We start from the raw sequence: 23257 nt of genomic DNA, 5'->3' as shown, positions 1-23257 counted from the left end.
GACTCTGCCCCGACTGCATGTTATCGTGGAATGCTAAGTTAGCTAACAGATGTTTCCACTTGGGTCTGGAGCCAGATACAGGGTTTATAAATGTTTGCTTCTGGGTCCAGTGCCGGAACTGTTGGCTCATTGTTGACTGTGCCGGCCCTGGAGAAACCCTTAGCAGACAGTCATACTCAGAACTGCCCTTTGAAACGAGGGCTGCCTCCCCAGCCCATGTGGCTTCCCAGCCTCTGCCAGGTAAAGGCTGTGGGTTCATCTCTATGGATCCGCTTTCCTCGGGGAAAGAAGAAGAAAGTTGGGTGTTTGCTAGCGTGGGCATGAAGACACAGACACTGGGCGTCTCCTTTCAGTCCAGGAGGCCCTCTCAGTCCTGATTGATTACTCAGCCACACCCCAGATCCTGCCACTACTCCTGTTCCTGGCTCTGCTTGCGTCACAGTTACAGACAGTAAACGAAAGTTGATAGAGGTGGCCCGCGGAGGAACAGAATTGGCCATTTGGCGCCTAAGGAAGCCAGGAGCTGGAAAGAGGCCCTGACAGCCCAAAGCCCCAAGACAGCTGGAGAGTGAGTCACGGTGGGATGGTTGGGACGACTTGGGAAGGACGGGGTGGATGGGGGGCAGGACCAGGGGGCACTGGTTGATTCTGAGAGTCAAACTTCTCGATTGCACCCACTCACAGTGAGTCTGGGATGAACCTCTGCTGCTATGAGAAACGCATTAGAGATTCAGTAAGAAAATTCTGACTTCGTGAACAAGGACTCTAGTGCCTTGGTTGGCCTAGAGATTGTGAAGCTGGAATGTGCTCTGAATTTGCTCAGTGGTAACTGAGCCAGCCTTCCAGAATTAGTTGTGTTCCTGTAGGTTTGTTCTCTGGCTTTCGTGAGGGCCCTCTTTACTGGTCCAGAATTCTGTTTCCTTTGGGGGAAGCCATACCATCTTCTGGAAAAGACACTGTGAAGATTAAAATCACCCAGCCCTGCCACCTCCACCACCAACAAACGGCAAGCCTGTGGCAGGACTCTGGTGGAGCTCACCCATTGGTGCAGACCAAATCCCATCCCACAGCAGTTCCTTGCAGAACCTTGATCGTATGGCTTCCGGCTCCAGTGTCTTCTCCCGCTTTCACATCCAGACCTTGTGTGGACACATGTGTTTTTATGGCTGATCTGTGAGCTCTTTGCAGAAGGAGAGCATTGGAACCAGAGATTCAAGTTCCTATTTTAACTTAGCTGCTTGCTGGTTGTGGGACTTGTGCGTGTGCCTTGTGTTTTTGACTTGTGTGTGTGACTTGTGTGTGTGCCTTGTGTGTGACTTGTGCGTGTGCCTTGTGCGTGTGCCTTGTGTGTGACTTGTGTGTGTGCCTTGTGTGTGTGCCTTGTGCGTGTGCCTTGTGTGTGACTTGTGCGTGTGCCTTGCCCCTCTACTTTTAGCTCATTTTCTGCAAGAGTCGGTTGACAAGAACCCAGGTTTGTCTAGCGTCAGGCCGACCGTGAGGCTATAATGAATGAATACCTGGAAATGCATGAAAAGTTCTTAGAGAAGCCCTGGGTACACTGTAAAGAGTCACTGAGGGCTGTGGTCAACTATTCCCAGCATTCTCCGTGGACCTGATACAGTTGGTATTAAATATTCAGAGAACAAGGGACAACTTGGTCCTTGCAGAGGGGATCACCTTCAGGGAGCTAGAGATGGAGAGGAGGAGAACATACTGTTTCTCTCTTAGCATTTGAAGAGAGTTTGTGGTAAGAATTTTGGGCTCTGGGGTGTAAAGAGTTACCTAATGTTCTTGTCACAAGCCTATTGGGATTTGGGATTTGTCCTGAGGGCAATTGGAAGGAAGGAAAAGAGACCTGGGTGATCTAAATGGCCAGAGCCTCCTAGGGTGTGCCTGGTGGGGGAGGGTCTTCTGGGACCCTTTTTTGCTTCCCACAACACTGGCCTTTGTGGAGACAGCCTTGAGGATGAGCACATTTTAAAGACTTGAGTCTACATTGTTACATCGTAAAAGAACCAACTGTAATTGAATTGCTGATACAAGCGGCTACTTGTACAAGGTCCAGGTCACCCTACATCTCTATGGAAACGAGTGTTTGTTTTAAAACCTAGCAATCAAAAGTGGGTTTTTAATCAGTTCGCTTTCGGAGATAAGCATTTTATTTATATTCTCCAGCCATCAAAGACCTGTGAAATCAAATGATTTCAAATTAAGCAGAAAAACCATGGCACAGAAGAATGTTAATAGAGCCCACCACACATCCAGCCTCCCCCTTCCCATCCCCAGCCCCAGTCTGTGCCTGTACCATTTATTCCCACTGTCCTCTGCTCTCTTTAGCTCCCAACTTGCGCTCAGCCAGGAAGGGAAATACGTTGGCACTTTATGGAAAAGAAAAAAAACAGTTAATCTTCACTCATAACCATCCGCTAGTGCTGTTAGTAAAAGGGAAAATTCAAAGCAGGGCCTGACATGCAGTGTGCACTAAGTGCTCGCCCTGCTCTGTCTCCCCACTGTGTGTGCAAGGAGCTCAGAACCACAGGACCCTGCTCCCTACCTCAGCACCTGCCTGGGGGTGAAAATGGCCTGGAACTCAGCTCTGTCAGCACATTCTGCCCTAGATCTGCTCAAGTGATATTCTAAGTGATTGGAAGCTTTTATCTGCCTCAGAAAGCAAGCCTTTTCAAATAAGTATTGACTGTTAATGACCTGTTTAAATAAAACATTCAATTTCTCTTTCTTCCCCCCAACAAAGAATTGAGTCGGCAGAGACATTTCTAAAGGAAAGGCTAGCCCTGCCTTTCAAAGGAGGCTGAGCCAAAGCTTTTAAATATGAACATTTTTTCCCCTGACATTTGCCCTTAAAATGCTATTCAGTGAAGTTGTGCTCACAGTAGGTTGAGCACATTGAAGTGTCTTTGAATAAAAATGCAACCTTGAGATTTTTTTCCTCCAAATTAAAAAAATGCCCCAACTAAGTATTGCCCTATGAAATTCATATTTCTGTCACCACGCTGTCTCGTTGTTTATGAATGCTCATTCTTAACAATCAGAGAGACTTTCCTCTGAGGGATAGGTTAGTTACCACACAAGACCTTTTATTAAAGAGTGAGAATTTAAAAAAAGAAGAATCCCTGGAATGTAAATCTGAGATCGCAATAATTACAGGCTCGGCTGAGAGGGCCCAGAAAACCTGACGGAAGTCCAGGCAGCAGCCACCAGTCCAGGTAGTAAATTTAGAGAAAGTCTCATTTATACAGAATAAACCTTTTACTCTCCAGTTGACATGTGGACACCCCTCTGTGCACAGAACACTAGATGGTGGGTCTCTGAACTCAGTTAAAGGTGATCTAGATAGAAGAGTAGCCTACTACATCAAACTCCGCACCCACTCGCTCTGTGTTTTAAGGTGAGCGTTCAGCTCCCAGCCACTCTAAGAGTCCCTGTCAACTCAAAGGACCTTAAAGGTCACTGAATATGTCCACCTTTTCTCCGCCCTTGGAGACCTGACGCTCGTGTGCCAGAGCTACCTGAGGCCATCAGGAAGGCAGGCAGACACCCTTTAGAAACCACACCATAGGGCAGCTTTTCCCAACTCCCCTGTCCATGCCTACCGTCCGGTTTCCTAACCACCACACACCACTCCGGGATGACCCATGCTGGGAAGAGAATGAAAGAAGTCAGTCTGTGACCCTTACACCTTCTCTCAAAAGTAACTGCATGCCCTGAAGTAAGTCACAACTCAGTCATCAAGATGTCCCTATCCCGGGAGACTGGTGGTCACCGTGTCGCGTCACCAACATCTTGTATGCAAGATCTGAGACCGATGTCAGAAAGTGTCTCCGTTCATACATGATCACTGCATGTTCTAGGCTGTGCCAAGGTCAGGCGCGTAGACATATTAATTGCTGTAGAACAAGGACACGGATGATAAGCCCTTGCATGCCATGCAGTCCCTGAGCAGCTTTGTAGCATCAAATAGATGTCGCCTACATCCATTTGATGTGGTTCCCCACACTTTCAGCCGAGGTAGGACATTGGTAGAACCATCAATGGACTTTCTTTCCCGGTGCTTGACTCTGCAGCTTGTGGATTCTGTCTGTGTACATCGTATACCTGTCTGGTGGGCCAAAGGCTGGACCCTCAGGACTGTCTTCTTCCTACAGTTCAAAGTCCACGATGCTGTGATAATGGCTAGGGGCCGAGTCAGCAGGCCTGGGTTTGAGCCTTGGTCATGTGGCTTCTTGCCGACTCTTGACTTACTAATCTCTTTTCCTCACTGGTCACGAGGAGAAAGTAGAAAGTTATCTATCATTTGCATCCTAGAGTCAAGAGGGGGTAAATGAAAAGCAACCAAGCCAAACTACGTGTGTCCAAGGTTAGGAGAGTGCCTGGCACGCTCGCTGCACACTCTCCATGAGTGTGCTCATTGATACGAATAATGTTAGCAAAAGGACCACTCTTTAGTATGTAGCAAGGAACTACCAGTTATCCATGTAAAGTTCCATGGGACCCCGGCTACTGTGTGTTGGGTTGGGACCAAGGGAAACACTCCTTTATGTCTGAGGACGGAGATCTAGTCTAAGATTAGTGAGTGGGCTCTCACCTTGAGTCTGGTTGAAATCCTGATTACCATGTTCCTCTGCGCCCAGCCTGGCATACGACAGGCTATTTGAATTTCTAACAAGTCCCCAGTGCTGCTGAGCATGTTCCCCTGGGAAACACTCTCCAAGAACGGCTGCACTGGTCCAGGACTTTGCAAGAGAAACAGAATATGTGCCCACAGACACGAGTTTGAATTCTGTGGCAGGCACATTAAAAATAATAATAATAAAAGAAATGGATGGGAAAAATGGAACAAAATGGATAATATACTTTGTTTAACTTAATCTATGAAATACAATACAATGATTTCAGCATCCAGTCAATATAAAAATATGAACGAAAGAGTTTGCATTCTTGTGCTAAGTCTGTAAAATCTAGGAACTACTATATAGTTCCAGCACTTTCTGATCCAGACAGGCTGTGTAGGAGGGTGACCCGGAGGGCGGCTGTCACTAATCACTACCAAGGTTTCCCGGGGCCTCACACACTTCCCTTTGGCAAACACGGTAGAGGAGCTTCTGATTATCAGCCAGGAGATCAGAAGGGTCCCTGCCCTGTACCAGGATGCAGTCGGGACATTTGCCAACTGCCCCTGCAGCTCACAGAAGATGACTTCACTACTCTGCTGATGAGCCCAGACCCACAGTCTGGTTTTGATGTGTCAACAGACTGTGGGAAGCTGCTCCTAAAGCTGCTCCTAAACGCCTCAGCAGAAATTGCTAAGATCGTCTTCTTTAGTTTCTCTCCCGGCCTTCTTCTGGTTTTCCAAGTCCAGTTCGGGCAGTGTGACGTCACGCCTTAGAACAGGAAAGTGAATCTCAGAGCCACGGTAGGTTTCAGAGAAACAAAAGTGAAATTGTCATCGCCTCCCCAGAGAGCCAGGGAAATGCTGAGATGTCAGGCAGCCAGGCTCAGGCCACTCTTGGAAGTTTTCCTGTTTCCATGACCGCGGGAGGAACACAAATATTTGAACTTGGAGTCGGTAATTGATCACGTTGACATACACATTAAACTTCATTGTATTATGTCAATTGGAAATGCTGAGGCAGATATATTTGCCAGAATTCCTACTATTCGAGCTTATTTCTCATAAAAATGTTTACTTTTGTTTGGAAGCTAGTAGGTTTTCAGAAGGGCATTGATGCATACTATTTAAGGCCGCTGCTCGGCAAGGCCTGCATCTTGATAGAACTCTGGGGCTGAAGTGCTTGTCATTAACCGTATTTATGTTTTATTAATTTCACTCTGGAGGGGCATAGAGATAATATATTAAAATGGTGAGATCTTTTCTTTGTGATTGATGTCTTTGCCTGATAAGTTTTTTTACAACTCCTTGGTCTTTATTTTTGTCTAGGGTATATAGTAAAACATGGTAGCTAGACATATTTCTAATGCTGTTACTGACATCTAAGTTATTGTTTTAAGAAAAAAATCTTCAGCCATTAACTAAGCTTTGGAGATGCTGTGAAAGCCAGCATTTAGGTCTCTGGGCATCTTAGCTGCGCTGGCTGACAGGTTGACAGCAAACGTGTCTCCATAGACTAGACTTTATTTTTTGTTTATGTCCTGGATACATAGAGTGTTCTGGATACATACAGTGTGTATGTCCTGGATACATACATACAGTGTGCTGGATATATACAGTGTGTATGTCTAGATACATACAGTGTGTATGTCCTGGATACATACAGTGTGTATGTCCTGGATACATACAGTGTGTATGTCCTGGATACATACAGTGTGTATGTCCTGGATACATACAGTGTGTATGTCCTAGAACACTGATATTCAGGAAGCATCACAGACAGCTTCGTTGTTGTGCAAACATCATGGGGTATACGTACACAACTCTAGACTGTGCAACTTCTTTCACACACAGGCTATGTGTCGTGTGTCAACCTCTGTGCGTTCACTACAGTGCCTGCCTACAGTGAAGCCCCAAGAACTAGTCTATTCCACGAATATCTTCAAGTGTTAATAAGAATTAGAATCTGTTTTGGTTTTTCTTCTCCCAGAAGTCAGAGCTCTCCCTGCCTTGTAGACTTGACAGTCTTGAACTCAACAAGGCTAAGGGATGAAGGGTGTGTCTTATGGAGCCCTGTGTGCTACCAGGTGTGATAGCCAAGCATAGGTTGGAGGATTTGTCTCTCAACAACAGAGTCCGGGGATGCCAGCATTGGGGGCTTCTGTCTACAGCTTCCAGGGCTACAGTTTTGCAGAGCTGGATCCTGGGCTTGTTGTCTGGGAGGAGGGGAAAATGTGCTCCTTGGAGGACATGTTCCTTCACTACCTTGAGTAAACAAGATTGAGATTAGCTGGGACTGGCTGGCCAGATGCAGTCCATAGCAGGACAGAGAGTCTCAAAAGCTGAGGGCCACAGCACAGTCTCGTCCTCAAGGAATAGGAACAAGGCAAAAGTGTGCTTCTGAACAGCCAGGAAGGGGTGAACACTCATGAACACCCCAAAGCTGCATTTCTTGCTCACCCCCCCCACAGTGCCCCAGCACCTGTTCCTACCAGTAGAACCCAACTTCATGTCTAGCTACTTAACTCATTATTTTTAAAGGCAAATTAATTTTTTGTCTGTTTAGATTAAAGCCCTTCGATTTGTTTCTGTAATTGGCGCTATGTATGGGCAATTTCCCAACCTTCTAATGTATACCAACCAGCAAAAAAGAACATGGTTTGGAAGCAACACTGGAATCTACCCAGAAAGAAGAGCCTATAGGGGCAGCCTTCCTTATGGGGAAAAAAATAGAGTTCAACTCCTCCAATTCCTCCTATCTTCACATTGGAGAAGCCTACGTGGCCTCAACCCGCATTTGTAGCTAGCATTTCCTTTCATGGAAAAATAATGTCATGATTAATCGTTCCTGAAGAAGGGCCTTTGTTGTATCGCACTGTGAGGTCAGTGAGCAGAGAAATTTCCAAGAAAAGAGGAGTGTGTGTGAGAGAGAGGGGGTAAGGTAACGGAGAGCGGGGAGAGAGGAGGAGAGAGAAAGGAGAGAGAGAAGGAAAAAAGAGAGAGGGGGGAGAGAGAGTGGAGAGAGAGGAGGAGAGAAGGAGAGAGAGAGGAAAGAGAGAGAGGAGAGAGAGAGGAGAGAAAAAAGGAGAGAGAACACATTCTGTTTTGTGAACATAGCTTACTATTAGCGCTCCCACTTTCTCAGAACTTAGAAACACCTGTTCACTGGGATTTCTCCCAGAGGCCTCTGAGGGTTCTGACTGTTCAGTTTTAGACAATGCTGTAATTCTAGCCTTTAAAGCCCAAATGCAAAAAGAGAACAAAGCAAAACCTCTTCCACCTGGATTCATGCATCTCTAATGGAAAACTGGTTGTGTCCAGAGAACTCAGCTGCCAGAGCTCTTCTAGGCTTTTTCTATCAAATGGCAGCAAAGCAAGAGCACCGTTCTCTGCCCGTGTAGCTTCATGTGTGTACATCGTGATATCCCTTCCATATATACACAGTCACACCCCCTAAAAAAGCCATATAATTGGTGGGTGCTTATGTAAGGCCAGAAACAGACCACCAAGCATAAGTCTCTGAAGTGCCATCTTTGTGAACCTGTTTGCAGGCAGAGGTCGACAAAGGTTTCCCTTTTCATGGCTGTGATTGGAAAAAGCCTTGTGTGCCTTCCGTGTCCATCATCAGAGACAATCAGAGAATAATGTTTTCCTAGGACCATTCAAGGTCAGGGTAATCCAGAATGAAGCAGAGGTATGGCTTGCCAGCTAGTATATTTGCTGCCTCCCTTATGCCAGCTTTGGAGACACAGCATTTGCCAACTGAATGAAGGGAGAAGTGTTTGCAGTGGGGTGTGGCTGTCTGTCTGTGCGGAGCATGTTCCCAAGAACCGCCTTCCTGGGAGTGAGTGTGCGGGGCCTCTGGCTAGCACGCCCAAGTGCACATGTCAGCTGGCAGTGCTCTTTGGAGAGTTCTAAAAATAAAATCTGATTGTTTCCAGTATTTAATAATACGTCTAAATGGGATCCTATTTGAGAATAATTAAGATTAAAACTGAGTCTGCATTGGATACTGTCAAGCTTTCATCCAAAACCTGGCAAAAGGTATTAAATCAAAATTTATAGTTTATTTAAGACCTAGGTTTAAGCCAGGCGGTGGTGGTGCAGGCCTTTAATCCCAGCACTTGGGAGGCAGACGCAGGTAGATCTTTGTGAGTTTGAGGCCAACCTGGACTACAAGAGCTAGTTCTAGGATAGGCTCCAAAGTTACAGAGAAACATTGTCTCAAAAAACAAAAACGAAAAAGACCTAGGTTTAAAAGAAAGTAGAAGAAATCAAACCATGTTCTTGCGAGCAGCGTCTTCCACATGTCTTCTCTCGAGATGGGGCTACTTTATGTCAAAAGTCAGACAGAACATAAGAAAGTGTTTTCGTGATTCTTGATTGATAAAAAGTGGTGAGTGTGCAGATAGGTCCTATGTCTTCAGAGTGGTCAACTGCTAAATTCCGGGCCAAGCTGTCAGGTGTGTCAGTAATGTATTCTCTATCTCAAAAAAAAAAATAAATAAATAAAAACGATTAAAGACTTGAGATACACTTCCAATAATAGCAGCCAGCAATTTTTGACCAGATAGGAGAAAGAAAAATGCCAGAGCCTGATGTGAGGAACACAGATCTCACAGTGGGACTCAGAGACAGTCGTGGTGGCATCCTGGAGTTAGGGGTAGGAAGATAACGAGCATGTCCAGGGTCCATCGAGACTGGAGATGATCCACTCATGGTCTTCAAAAGATGTGCTAAGAGCACCCGCGTGCTCTGGAAGCTTTAGTGCATTCTAAGTGTGCCGACGGAGAGCAAGCGAGGGAGGCGGCTGCTGTAGCTGGAGTGGCCAGGAGAGCCACTTCTTCGGGAAAGAGAAACTTGAGCTAAGATGAAGTTGCTAGAGGCCATTCCAGAGAGAAGGAAAAGCAGGAATATTGTTTCTTCTATTTAGTTGCAGTCCTTTTCCCTGGCTCCTTCTGTAGTCCTTGCCACCTGTGCTTAAAACACTTAACACATGTGTGAGATCACCCAGGCTGTTGACAACCTTGTGACAGCGAGGAATGCCATGAAAATGCTTACTTGAAACTGGCACAACTTCAGTTTTTGACCACTTCCCCTTTTCTTTTTTTATGATAAGAAATGCAGTTTGATTCATTCCCGTCTGCCTGGGTCCTTTTCCATGTCAACACGGCATGAATGAAAAGATTTTTGCCTTGGCTTCCAGAGTTATCGCACCATGCTTTGAGAACATACCTGAATCAAATGGTTAACTGGAAAGGGTTTCTGCCTTCTGAATAGTCTTCACGATCAGGACTGAATGGAATTGTTTGCTATGTCAAAAGGAGCATGTCTTAGTTCCTTTTTCTTGCTGGGCTAAAACACCGGGACCAAAATAGCAAATAGAAGAGAGAGTTTGTAGGGAACTTACTGTTTCAGAGGGTGAGTCTGTGGCCATCATGGTGGGAAGTGTGGCGGCAAGCAAGCAGGCATGGTGCTGGAGCAGTAGCTGAGAATTCACATCTGATACACAAGCTGGAGGAAAGACAGAAAGAGCAACCTGAGAATGGCCTTGGCTTTTGAAATCTCAAAGCCCAAGCCTAGTGACATACCTCTTTCAGCAAGGCCATACCTCCTGATCCTTCCTAAACAGTTCTACCAACTGGGGACCAATCATTCAAATACATGAGCTTGTGGGGGGTGGCATTCTCATTCAAACCACAACAGGACCTTAAAAAGTGACACATTGGGAAATCATCTATCATTCAAACATTAACCATTTCTTTTATCCCTTGTTTATAGGGCTAAAACCCCTAAAAGGAAGATGGCTGAGCTCAACACTCACGTGAATGTCAAGGAGAAGGTAAGATCTTGCTGCCTATTGGCTCTTAGGAACTGCAAACTGGATGCCAGAATCCTTAAAACCTGATTATAATGGAAGGAGGGAAAAAAGAGTTGCAGGGATACATAGAAAGTTTGTTGCACTGGTATACTATGTATCGGCTGTGCTGGCATACTATGTATCGGTTGTGCTGGTATACTATGTATCGGTTGTGCTGGTATACTATGTATCGGCTGCGCTCGTCTACTATGTATCAGTTGCGCTGGCATACTATGTATCGGTTGCACTGGTATACTATGTATCGGTTGCGCTGGCATACTATGTATCGGTTGCACTGGTATACTATGTATCGGTTGCGCTGGCATACTATGTATCGGTTGCACTGGTATACTCTGTATCGGTTGCGCTGGCATACTATGTATCGGTTGCGCTGGTATACTATGTATCAGAAAGTTACATCTGTGGACTGTGTGATCAGCACAGCCCATTCATTTGCTCAATTCTGACCTTGATCTCCATGCTGCACAGCTGAGTCACATGGCTCAATTCACATAGCAGGGAGGCAGCGTCTAAGAGCTTACATTTGACACGATCTCTCCAGCCATCCTGCAGTCCTTTTAGATGGCCTGTTAGGCGTCTTTCAACCCTGAGAGCTCATGATGCTGATTCTCCCTCCCATTGTTATCATTTGTTATGAACTGGTCCTCTTCCCAGCGGGTCATCATTATCTTCATCTGTGTATTAATTAATACATTGTAGGATTGACGCCTAATGGCCCAGAGTCCTGGGTCATTGAGATAAGGCTGCCCCACCTACCTCTTAGCAACAGAGACTAATAGACTCACGCACAGGAACCTCTGTCAGTCTCCACTCTCACGTCACAGTCCCCAGAGGTGCCCCAGACTCCTCTGGACTGTCACTTCCTTAAGGGCAGGTATTTGTCCCTCATCACTTTGTATTCATGCCATCCTAAAAATATAGCATGAAGCCTGAAAGGAGTGACATTTGTGAAGTCCTAGTGATTCTCTTCTTTACCTGATGCCGGTGACGTGGCCCCAGACACGCAGATGAGGCACCTGCTCCCATTGAGTGCCGTTGAGAAGCCAAAAGTAAATGCAAGAACATATAATTGAACGCTTCGTTTCAGGCCAACAGCTTTGAGAAACACACAGTAGGGTGCCTTGATGGGAAGGCAAGTGGGGAGGGAACTACTTCACAGGAGGAGGTCCCAGGAGCCCTTTGAGAGAAGGTCACATTAGAACTGACAGAAAGTTGATGGGAATGAAGCAACCACGGAAAGATCTGAGGGCAGAGAATCCTATGTAAAAAAAAGCAAACGTAAGTGCATAAAACGTGTGGAGTTGAGTGTATTCGGAGACCAGAGAGCCAGTAGGGGCCTAAGGTGACAGGCAGAAGGGGTGGGACATAAGGCGAGGGGGGCACCGCTTGCCTGGGCCATGACAGAGCACAGCAAGTGGGCAGACCACCGTGGATGTGTCCTGTGGGGGTTCAGCAGGAAGGTGCCATGCTTGGCTTCAGTGTATTGCCTGGAAGGGGCTGTGAGTGCCCATGTGAGGTTGGTGGTTATTTGGCGACTGCTCTGCTGTAAACATCACAATGTCGGCAGTGTTTTGGGAAAGGCTGATGTTTAAGTTGTAAATATTGTGACGCTACATGACAGTGAAGGCAGAACTCCTCTAACTCAGTTAGTGAATTCCTCCCTCCCATGTCAACTCAATCAAATCAACCATAAGGAACAAGAGAAATTCTGATCATATGTAGTTTTACTTTGATTTGTTTTAGTAGATTGTTTCCTTTAGTTATTAACTTTTGTGGCCTTTAATGATGAGTTTGTTTCTCAGTCTGTCACACAAAGCAATGGCATTTCCGTTCTGAAAATTAAGAATAATAACAACTGTTAGGTCTTAATTTATAAGTCTTCATTGATTAGTGAACAGATCCTCAGTGCTTTAGATACAATATCTAGTCAACCCATCAGGAAGGCGGAGACCAGGAAATTCCTGGAGTGTGCTAGCCAGTCAGCCTCACCAAATCTCTGAGCTCCAGGGCCCACTGAAAGGCCTTACTCAAAAATTAAGATGGATGGTTCTTGAGACATGACACTCAGGCTGACCACGGGCCTGCACACACACAGGCATAGACACACACAGGCCCACATACACACCTGCACACACACACTTGTACACACACAGGCATAAACACACACAGGCACACATACACACCTGCACACACACAGGCATAGACACACACAGGCCCATATACATACCTGCACACACACTTGTACACACACAGGCATAAACACACACAGGCACACATACACACCTGCACATACACAGGCATAGACACATACCTGCACACACACTTGCACACACACAGGCACACATACACACCTGCACACACACAGGCATAGAACAAGTAATGAGGAAATACATAATCTGTTCTGTTTTAGAAAAAGGTATGACCTTGAAATGAGTCCTTTGTATATCTCTAGTGGATCAAAGGGACAGATTGAATACAAGCAATTTTTGTCTTTGTGCAGCTTTTTTTTTTAGTTCAGAAAAGAAGCTAATAATGTTTAATATCCAGGATAAATAAATGTTGGAGAGAGGCCACTTATTGGGGCAGTCAGGAGACTGCCGGGCTAGCTTAGACCCGAAATAATTACACAGCAACTGTATTAATTAAATCACTACTTGACCCATTCGCTCTAGCTTCTTACTGGCTAACTCTTACATATGAATTTAACCCATTTCTATTAATCTGTGTATTGCCACATGGCAGTGGCTTACTGGCTAAAGTTCCAGCATCTTTCTCCGGTGGGGCTCCATGGCTTCTCTCAGTCTCTGCCCTTCTTTCTCCCAGCATTCAGTTTAGTTCCCCCCCCCCAGCCTAGCTAAGTTCTGCCCCGCTAGAGGTCCAAAGAAGTTTATTAATTAACCAATCAAAGCAACACATAGACATAGGACCTCCCACATCAACTTGTAATAGATACTTATAACACTTATTTCAAAATAACTTTGTATTATTGGATGACAACTACAAGGATTTAAACTGTATCTGTGACTCAAACAGAAGTCTAATTTCCTCAATGTGGCATGCATTTTCTTCAGGACCAGATCCATCCTCTTCCTTCCTTTTCTCTACCACTGTCTCTGCACACGTGCCCTTCAGCCCACCATTGTGACCTTGAACATGCTTGCCCACAGGGCATTGCCAAGGCAGGTTCCTGTGTGCCTGTGTGGTTTATCTCCTTGCCGAGCCTGAGCCTCACTCCCCTTCTATTCTGGAACTCTTTAGATTCTCTGCATCGTTCATCACAGTTTGCTTAAATGTCGTGTGGGCTTAGGTGCCTGTCTCCCTGCGTCAAGACCGGCCGTTTCTTGGGAGCGGGGTGTGGTCTTACCTTCTTGGATTTGACCCATGATTAGCCCCTTGGCTAGAGTTGGATAAATGAATGGGTAGTGGATCAGTGAACACAAGTATTTGAATAGTTAAGGTCTTTAGAGAGTTGATGAAACCTCATTTATGAAATTTTATCAAATCTCAAGGCTTCTTGAAAAATGGAATGTAGGTTAATGGAAATGTCATCTCATTTTCGTACCCGCTGCTATTAAAGCGTGTTTTAAATTTGCTTCTGGAAACGGGAGCTTAGTTGGGCTGTTTGGGCTGACGACATGGACTTTAGAAGATGGTGAATAAGAATCAGGATAACTAACGAGCTTGCTAGGTGAGCAGTGGCTCCTGGAACAGATCTCCAAAGCAAACTTGATGGAAGGCAGGCAGCAGAAGATCATATCTAGGCAACCCGGGATCTTATCGTTGGGGATAGCTCACTGTTTACAGGTATTTTCTCATCTATTTTACCTTGTTAAAGGTATGTTTTTCTTATTTTTAATTAAAATTTAGGTGTGTGTGTGTGTCCACCTGTGGGCTGGGTGTGTGTACATGAGTTTATTTAAATTATTTTTCTTAAAACCAAGTTCAACACTAGAAACTCCGTGGATAGATTAGTTGAGAGCATACTATTGAACTTCTTCCTGCTTAAAATACATAGTTATCAAGTAATACTGATTTACAGAGCTTTAACATAAAGGATAATAATGATTGGTATAAAAAAATAGGATTTTTGTTGGTTTTTTAAAAATATATTATCAGTTACCTTCAATTTAGTAAGAAAATTATTGATGAAAAGTAAAGGGAATCCTTGCTTATAAAACAGAGCGGGCGTGTTCCTAGTGTCCAGGTATGGTGTAGTAAGCCATTCCTGTGATGAATGATTCCTGAGCCACCATAGGGGACTTCATGCCCTTGGGAGTGACCTCAATAAGTAAGGCTATGGGGAAGCATACGTCTAGAAGGCAGGAGTTCTCATTTCCGCAGTGAGGTGCTGAATGGCCTGTAACAAACACTGAGCTCTTCTACGCACGTGTGAAGTTCCAGGGTTCCCCAGAATGAAGTCATCAAATACAACAGTAAGTATGGAAATGTTTTATGAGTTCTTAGTACCAGGAAGCTAAAGGATACAGGCGTAGGGCAAGAGCATCTGTTGGTTTTGCAAATAAAAATGGAGACATTGCCTCTCATTAACACGTCTTTCAGTGTCCAAAATGCAAATCCCTGTAGAACCAAGATTGGGAAGGGGGAAATGGTCCCGATGAGAAGACAGAAAAGTGGCCTTGACTCTCAGACCTGGATAGGCATTGGTGAGCTGCCCTGCCAATAATTGAGGCAGGACGGTATGACAGTGTAGAAATGGGAACCAGCTCGGCCTGCGATGTCATTGCTGGGAAGTCATCTATTGGGAATAGCTTTCAGAGAAGATGGAGCTGCTGGGGTAAATTGGATTGTAAGCAATCACCGCGTAGCGTCATTGAAATGAAAGGGGACAAGACTCTCTTGTCCATGCTGCGTCCGAGGCAGTGGCATCATCACCATTTCTGCAGGTCACTGCAGAACGCTCAGATCTGAGCCCAAGCTGCTGTCTGTGGCAGTCAGATGATTATCTCTAATAAGCTCCGTTTTATTATTTCTCTCGGTCCGTGTTTTGTAAAGTACTGAAGACTAGCTCGGGTGTTTGTTTGGGAGGAAGGGGGCCAGAAGAAGCCACGAGTTTGATTAGAGATTTTAGCAGATTGGAGGTAATGATATTCAGTGTCAAACATCTTTAAAATATTAACCCGTCTCATAGAGAAACCATTTCGTAGGAGTTGGGATGAGTTTTAATGGTATGTAGTTATAGTATATATACTATATATATATATATATACACACACAAGAATCTATGCTCCAGGGGAAGCCTTAACTTTATAATTTTTCATGAGAGTTGAATTTAGCCCAACCTTGAATCAGATCACAAGAACACCAGCTCTATAGCTCTCAGATTCCACGGTGGGGCCCGTGCTTGTCATCACTTTCTCATGGGAGGCGGTCATTAAATTTCCCTCTCAGAGAAAGGAGAAACACTGACAACAGTTATTGCCTAATACATACGTACAGAACCGCTGTTATTGTTGCTTGGCAACCAGAGGAGGCCTGACAAGGCGTCTAAAGGAACTGAGTGAATCAATGGAAATGTCACCATCAGTTTCAGGGGATCAGAAGGAATTTGCTATCGCAGGATTAGTATCACATTGCTTTGGCCAAGTTGCATGACCGGAATACACAAGGTTTCTTCTGTTTCTTCTGTGCCCCCCCCCCTTTTCTTCTGGCTTTTCATGGTAGACCCTTTTGTACGACGGCTCAAGGATGTATGTGTAGGAGACAGATGATTAATGCTAAAGAATATAAGAGCGTGTCAAAAACGAAATCATTTGGCAGCAGGGGAAAGTAACCTTGGTTGGCAATCCCTTGGAATGTATAGGGGTTTCTCCCACAGTCTAGCTATTTCCCACAGTGATCCTCCAAATTAAATTATCCAGTTTTATAGATAAAGATTGACGCGGATGGATGCAGCAATGATTTCTTCTCTTCTGACCTTGCACATTGAAAATCCGTCGAGAGAAATCCATAGGTACACAGATCAGCAGATTTAGCACTTAGTAGTAAATTCTTGTATTTTCCTGAAGCCACTTTTTCTTCATTGTGCCAGCAGATAAGACTTTTGCACTTGCTTGTGTATTTAGTAATGCTATAGATTTTACTCCGCTCCCAGTGACTGTCCATCAAAATTTGGTTTAATAATTTAGTCAAAATTCTATAATGGTAATTGTAGGTAATTATGGGTAGGGACCGTTCATAGGAAGGCAGGAGGTGGGGTGTGCCTCCGTAGGGTGGAGGTGCACGGTAGTGATTTAGTGGCAAATGTGAGAGAGAAGACAGATGCAGATAGAGACGACCTTTATGATATCTTTGAGAGGAGGGGAAAAAGAGAAAAATCCAGCAGGAAAGCTCTCCAACTGATGGGGAGGCTCCGATCAAAGCTGCCAACCGGAAGACTCTATGTCCCTCACAGTGGGAACTGACAGCATCTAGAGGGGCAATGCATGGGACCAGCCCAGCATGGCTGGGCTGTCAATCAAACTGTGCCTCCTACAACGGTCTTCTCTAGCCTCACAGAACTCAATTGTATTAAAAAACTGTAAAAAGGAAATTGAGATATACTTAGCGCAATTTCTAATTGGTCTTAATAATAAAAACCCAGAGTCAGATATTAGGGGATGAAAGCTGACAGATCAGAGAAGCAGAGCAGCCAACCACTAGTTCTTACTCCTATGAAATCTCCAGCCCGAATTGAGTGTCCTGTCTCTACAAGTCCTCAGTCTGAATGCTTTGAGCTTCTGTCTCCTCCTGCCTTATATTCCTCTCCCTGCCCAGCCATATCCCTTCCAGTCTCCACCCCCCTAGTGTGGAGATTAAAGGTGTGTGACTCCCAAGTACTGGGATTATAGGTATGAGCCATCACCGTCTGGCTCTGTTTCTCTTTGCAACTGAATCAATCTATTGCAACCCAGGGTGTCCTTGAACTCACAGAGAGCCGTCTACCTCTGTCTCCTGAGTGCTGGGATTAAAGGTGAGCACCAGCACTGTCTGGCCTCATGGCTAGCTACTGGCTAGCTCTGCACTGAGATCTTCAGGCAAGCTTTATTTATTAGGTCACAAGCAAAATATCACCACAGATATTTATTTTGGAATTTTATCATATGGTAAAAGCACGAGTTCTTTATTTTGCTGGAAAAAAATGAATAAAAAGTTTTGGAACCACTGCTCTGAAATAATTAGAAAATTAAAATACAAACTCCTAAGGGGCTAGTGGGATAGAAAAGTCGATGAAGCAAGAAGACGTGGGTTCAGTCCCCAGAACACACATTTAAAAGGCCAAGCACAGAAGTGTGTATGTGTGTCCCGTTGCTGGGAGGAAGGGACAGGTAGATCCTGCATGCTCCCTGGCCAGCCAGCCTAGCCTACTTGTCTAACTCCAGGCCAGAAATAGACAACAACTAAGGAGCAGTAATTAAATTTCCTCTGATCTCCTCACTCATGTGCAAGGGCATGTGCGCGCGCGCACACACACACACATACTTCATGACCCAGAATTCCCTTGCCTTTGCACACTGGACTGTGCTACCACTGGTATGAGGGGCTTCTCAACTTTTAGAGTAAGGCATCATTTAATAACCTTTGCCCCTAACTCTGCTTCTAGCCACATTTAAAGTAGAAAGAGGTCCAGTTCCTTCCACTGAAAAGTCTGGTGTTTTGCCGGGCGGTGGTGGCGCACGCCTTTAATCCCAGCACTTGGGAGGCAGAGGCAGGCGGATCTCTGTGAGTTCGAGACCAGCCTGGTCTACCAGAGCTAGTTCCAGGACAGGCTCCAAAACCACAGAGAAACCCTGTCTCGAAAAACCAAAAAAAAAAAAAAAAAAAAAAAAAAAAAGGTCTGGTGTTTTGCTACATTGTGTCTGCTCTTTTGCTACATTGTGTCTGCTCTTTTGCTACACTGTGTCTGCTCTTTTGCTACATTGTGTCTGCTCTATCCACCTTGTTGTCTTTTTGCCCCAGGTGAATTGATTCATTACCCTGAAGGGGCATCAGAACCCTCCCTCTAATAGAACAACCTGTGGTCTCGTGCACTATAAAAGATAAAGACAGGGTGCTGCCTCAGACTCCATGGTAGCTCCTCTGTTTGGACTATCGTGCACAACTTCTATTCCGTGAAAAATGCAGAAATGTCATTAAACCACCTAAGGGTTCATTTGTGACTCACCGGCCCACATTCCTTGTGGCTCTGTCTTTAAGACTCTTCAGAATTCTGCTTCTCCATCTTTGAAGGTAACTATTAGGAAAAGCTGTTGAAATAAATATCAATGCTCAATTATATAACAATGGGGGTTTTTATTGTAACATATCTAATGTGACAATGTCCCTCTTAGAATCGCAAACCTATGACATGGCGTTAGCTATGGGCACAATGTCTCTGAGATTCACCTGTCTGGTAAGAATCAAGCTGTCCCTTTTTCTCTTCCCAATGCCTACCTTCACAGTCCCTGAAAACCACCACAGTATCCTCTGCTTTAAGAGTCTGGTTATTTAATACTTCCTACGAGTGGAGCTGGGCCACATGGGTCCCATGACAGGCTCTTAGCATTAGCAGAGTGTCCTTAAAGTTTATCCATACCGTCGTATTGCTGCATATCTGAGCATTTCCTTTTTATTAAGGCTGCATCGCGTTTCACCGGAAGTCCTCTGTGTGTGTCTGTCATCCATTAGGGAGAGGGATTGGTCTTTCCTTTTAATACCTACAGCCAGATGTAGCTGACTTATTGGACTGAAGGCCATTTTATATATTTTTTTTCTTTACTGTCTTTAGAGGAAACCTAAACAAACAGAAACTTGTAGGAAAAACAGGATCTGATCAGTTAGTTAACCATTTTGATTATTTTAAAACAGCGTGCCTTTTAAAAACTGGTCCACCCTTGTAAATAAAAAGGAATTGTATTCCCAGTGTCCATGGAGGTTTATGATCTGCTGCCCCCACACCACAGTGAAGAAATATTCAACGCTAATATACTTTAGAGATTAAGTTAACTCTCTTCAGCTGCTATTGACCAAAGGGCAATTAGCTTTTCCTATTCTAGTATTGATTTAAGGATTATAAGTGAATTACACCCTTTTTTATCTGGGAAGTTTTGGTGAATGAGAAAAAGATAGAAGAACTGCATTAAGGATGAATGGAAATAGTTACCACTTTTTCCTCAAGTAGAGAAAACCGCAGAGAAAATGCGGAAAGAATGTTCTGGATGTTCTTTCTGGAACAGGATAAATTAAAAATATCTTACTTGTCTACTCTTCTTAATGTACCCAAACCAAAACAGCAGCTTGTGGATATAGAATTGCTTCTTTTTCTTCAGGAATAAGTCTAAATATGGAATTCATCAGAGACACAGACAGAATATTTACCTAAGACCTAATGCCACCGTGTATGTAGTCAGCTGGATGGAAGCAGACTTTTAGTGGACCGAGGGGCTCACTGGCTCTAAAATTATCTGCAAATCTAATTAATCATTCTGGGGAAATTGGAAGAAAAAACAAAACACAGTGACTTAAAAAAAAAAAAGCAACAGCCAAAATCCAACTCAGGCCTACACTGAATACATGTATCTAAATGGGTGAATTGAAGGGTTTGTTAGCCTGTTGTGTGTCTCTATGTAAACTAGAGGGACCGTTTCCATTAGCAACCATCATATACATGGCCCCTTGCTTTTGTTGTCTGTACCCTTTCAGGCCGATCGTATTCAGCAGTGACGTCTACAAAAGTATCTCCCGTATCAAGACCTAGCATCTTAAAAGGAGATAGGCTCTTTGCAGCAGGCTGACTTAGTGTAGTAAGAAACAAGTTGCTTCCAAAGTGGGGGGATCCTGCTACTTACGTCATAGTTGGAGTGCTTGCATGGGGTATTGGCTTGCTCTATAAACAGTCTATTGTAAGGTTATCATGCTATGAGAAAGACCAGCCAAGCTCATCAAGAAACCCCATGGAGTGATCTTCATGTTATACAAAGAGATCACACTGTCCAGCTAATGGTCTCACCCCATTGTTTTTCTGTGTCTGTGACCCAGGGAAAATTCATTCAACCAAACGTCTCCCATGTTGGAGGAGGCCACTTGTTCTTCCCAGCCATCCTGATAGCTTAGACCTGAAATAATCACACAGAAACTGTATTAATTAAAACACTGCTTGGGCCATTAGCTCTAGCTTCTTATTGGCTAACTCTTATATTAATTTAACCCATCTCTATTAATCTGTATATTGCCACATGGCTATGGCTTACTAGGTAAAGTTCCCAGCTTCTATCTCCAGTGGTGGCTCCATGGCTTCTTCTCTGACTCCGCCCTTCTTTCTCCCAGCATTCAACTTAGTTTTTCCCACCTAGCTAAGTTCTGCCCTGCTGTAGGTCCAAAGCAGTTTCTTTATTCATTAATGGTAATCACAGCACACAGAGGGGACTCCCACATCATTCCCAAGTGCATCTCCACAGAGACAGTGAAAGTACCAGATCAGTTGTGCTTAGTGGTCACTCAACAGTAGGTAACTACCATACCTTCTTCAAGAGAGGGCTCACCTGAGCTGGATGTATAGCTTGGCTAGCAGATAGAGCCTGGGGTCCGATCCCCAGAACCACATAAACTGGGCATGGCGATACACTACTGTAATCTGAACCCTTAGGAGGTGGAGACAGCGAGGGGGGGTTGTAAATTCAGAGGCACCCTCCACTATATAGTAAGTGAGGCCAGGCTCAAGCTCCTCGAGACTAGGAGAGAAGGAAAAAGAAAGCGTACGTCTGCCTGCAACCGTTTTACTTTACAAAAGCTTTATCGTTGAAGTGATAGTGTTGCGTGAATAATGAGAGCTGTAGAAGAACTGTAGCATCCTCAAAATTACTTGAGACGTGAGCAGTTAGACCTACAAAGAGCCCTCTCCTGTGTCACCGTTCTGCTTTTTCTATTCCCTCCCCTTAGTAAGGAGAGTGAAGATGTTTTGCTGTCTGAGAACCAGAGAAACACTGAGGACTGAGATTGGTTTAAGAAGAGAGTGAAGGTAGAGATGGGGTGTTCCAAGTAGAACAACACAGGACACATCCTCAGAGGAAGGAGCACGGCCCATGCTCCTTGAAGGCGAAGTATTAAAAAGGCTGGAATTTCAGAGACAAAGGCATGAGGCCAAACCTGACCTGTAACTCCCATTATATCTCAGATTCTGGTTCTCAATTCTGGGTGCTCATCAGAGCCTGGAAAACTTTACTGCTAAGCTGATCCTCACCCAAATTTCTTCCTGCTTCCTGTTCCTTGCATCTAGACAGAAACCAGTTGTTTCTTCACAAGTAAGCTGCGAGCCCTTCTCCACACTGCTCAGATTGGTCCAAATTCTTGCCCAGGATTCTGTGTGAATATCCTAACGGGCATTCATTTGATCTCCTTGAGCTCATACACAAAGAAAACAGATTGACCTTAAATGTGCAAATATCATACTCTTCCCCTGCGTAAATCTTCAGAGACTTTGCCTTAGAATCAGGCTCCAGGTTGGCAGTTACAGGGCCTGGACCACTTTGGTCCCATGCCTTTGCTTCTGAAATTCCATCCTAACTTTTACTACTTGATGTTCCAAGGATCAAGCCTGCTTTGCTTTGAGGATACTTCCTGTGTCCTGTGTTGTTCCTTCTGGGCCCCCCATCATTTCCTTCCCTTGTCTCCTCCTGTGTTGTTCCTCTTGGATACTCCATCATCATCTGCTTCCCCTGCCTCCTCCTGTGTTGTTCCTCCTGGGCACCCCATCATCTCCTTCCCCAGCATCCCCCTGTGTTTTTCCTCCTGGGCACCCCATCATCTCCTTCCCCTGCATCCTCCTGTGTTGTTCCTCTTGGGCACTCCATCATCTCTATCCCCTGAATCCTTTGTGTTGTTCCTCCTGGGCACCCCATCACCTCCTTCCCCTGCATTCCCCTTAAGCCAGTATCAGTCCTCTGCATTTCTCTGGTTCTCAGACAACAAAACATCTTCATGTCTTTTAACTAAATTCATCAAACATCTGTCTTTGGGGATCATAACTTTTCTCGGCAGGCCAGGCAGCGTATCTGTCGCTGCCTGTGGTCCAGCTTCAGAGTCTGTTCACTGTGACTGAGTTAGTGAATAAATAGAAAAGGAACATGAATGAAAAGATTACTCGGAACTCTGAGGACGTTCTTGTGGTCATACTCTCGCTCCCGTCCTTGACTCAACTCAGGCGCGTAAGAATTCAAATCAACAATTTGGCTCTAGCCTACGCAAAATTTAAATCAATAACTCTTCTCTAAGAGAAGCCAGCAACTGGCTTTTTAAGGGCTACCAAATTGGAAGACATGGCTAACATGTTCCTTGTCTGTGGTGGCGAGATCGCAAGGCTCTAAAAGGTAACAGCTGGCTGGAGCGCCGAGTCCAAACTTACATACTGACATTTAACAAAGATGGATGTCAAACCCGTACCCGTGTGTTAGCTTCTCATCACAGGCCAAGCTTATCACAGGAGAAGCTCCATGGAGGCCAGCGATTAGTGTGTTCCCTCAAGCATCGTTGCTGTTTCTGACAGCTGGGATGAGTAGGTGGGGACCCCCCCTCCCGAGACAGATGCAGGTGCCACAGCTCTCTTTCTGGGTCCCTGCACCCCCAAAGTCGAGCAGTGTGCTTACTTACAGAGGCACTTTCAATAGGAAACACTCGCGAGAGTTTGGCCGGACCGCGAGAGCTAGGGGATTTTGAAACTCATGGAAAACGCAAGGCAGCGTGTTTGCTCTGACATGGTGGCGTTCTGCGGAGTGCTT

At 45.0% G+C, this 23257-nt stretch overlaps 1 protein-coding gene across 6 annotated transcripts in view; it reads left to right on the top strand.

The window, feature by feature from the left end:
- Positions 1-23257, top strand: part of Spats2l (spermatogenesis associated serine rich 2 like) — a 154982-nt gene that overhangs the window by 64211 nt on the left and 67514 nt on the right. For 5 of the 6 annotated variants that reach the window (XM_057758630.1, XM_057758635.1, XM_057758634.1 and 2 more), the window contains exon 3: positions 10409-10469. In XM_057758630.1, the coding sequence (XP_057614613.1) occupies positions 10431-10469 (39 nt within the window). In that variant the 5' untranslated portion in view covers positions 10409-10430. Of the gene's footprint in view, positions 1-553; positions 569-10408; positions 10470-23257 lie in introns of those variants that run through there. The other variant, XM_057758631.1, reaches the window with a different exon arrangement.

This window comes from Chionomys nivalis, chromosome 26, assembly GCF_950005125.1.
Source record: "Chionomys nivalis chromosome 26, mChiNiv1.1, whole genome shotgun sequence".
NCBI lineage: Eukaryota > Metazoa > Chordata > Mammalia > Rodentia > Cricetidae > Chionomys > Chionomys nivalis.
This window is presented reverse-complemented; position numbering and strand designations above follow the sequence as displayed.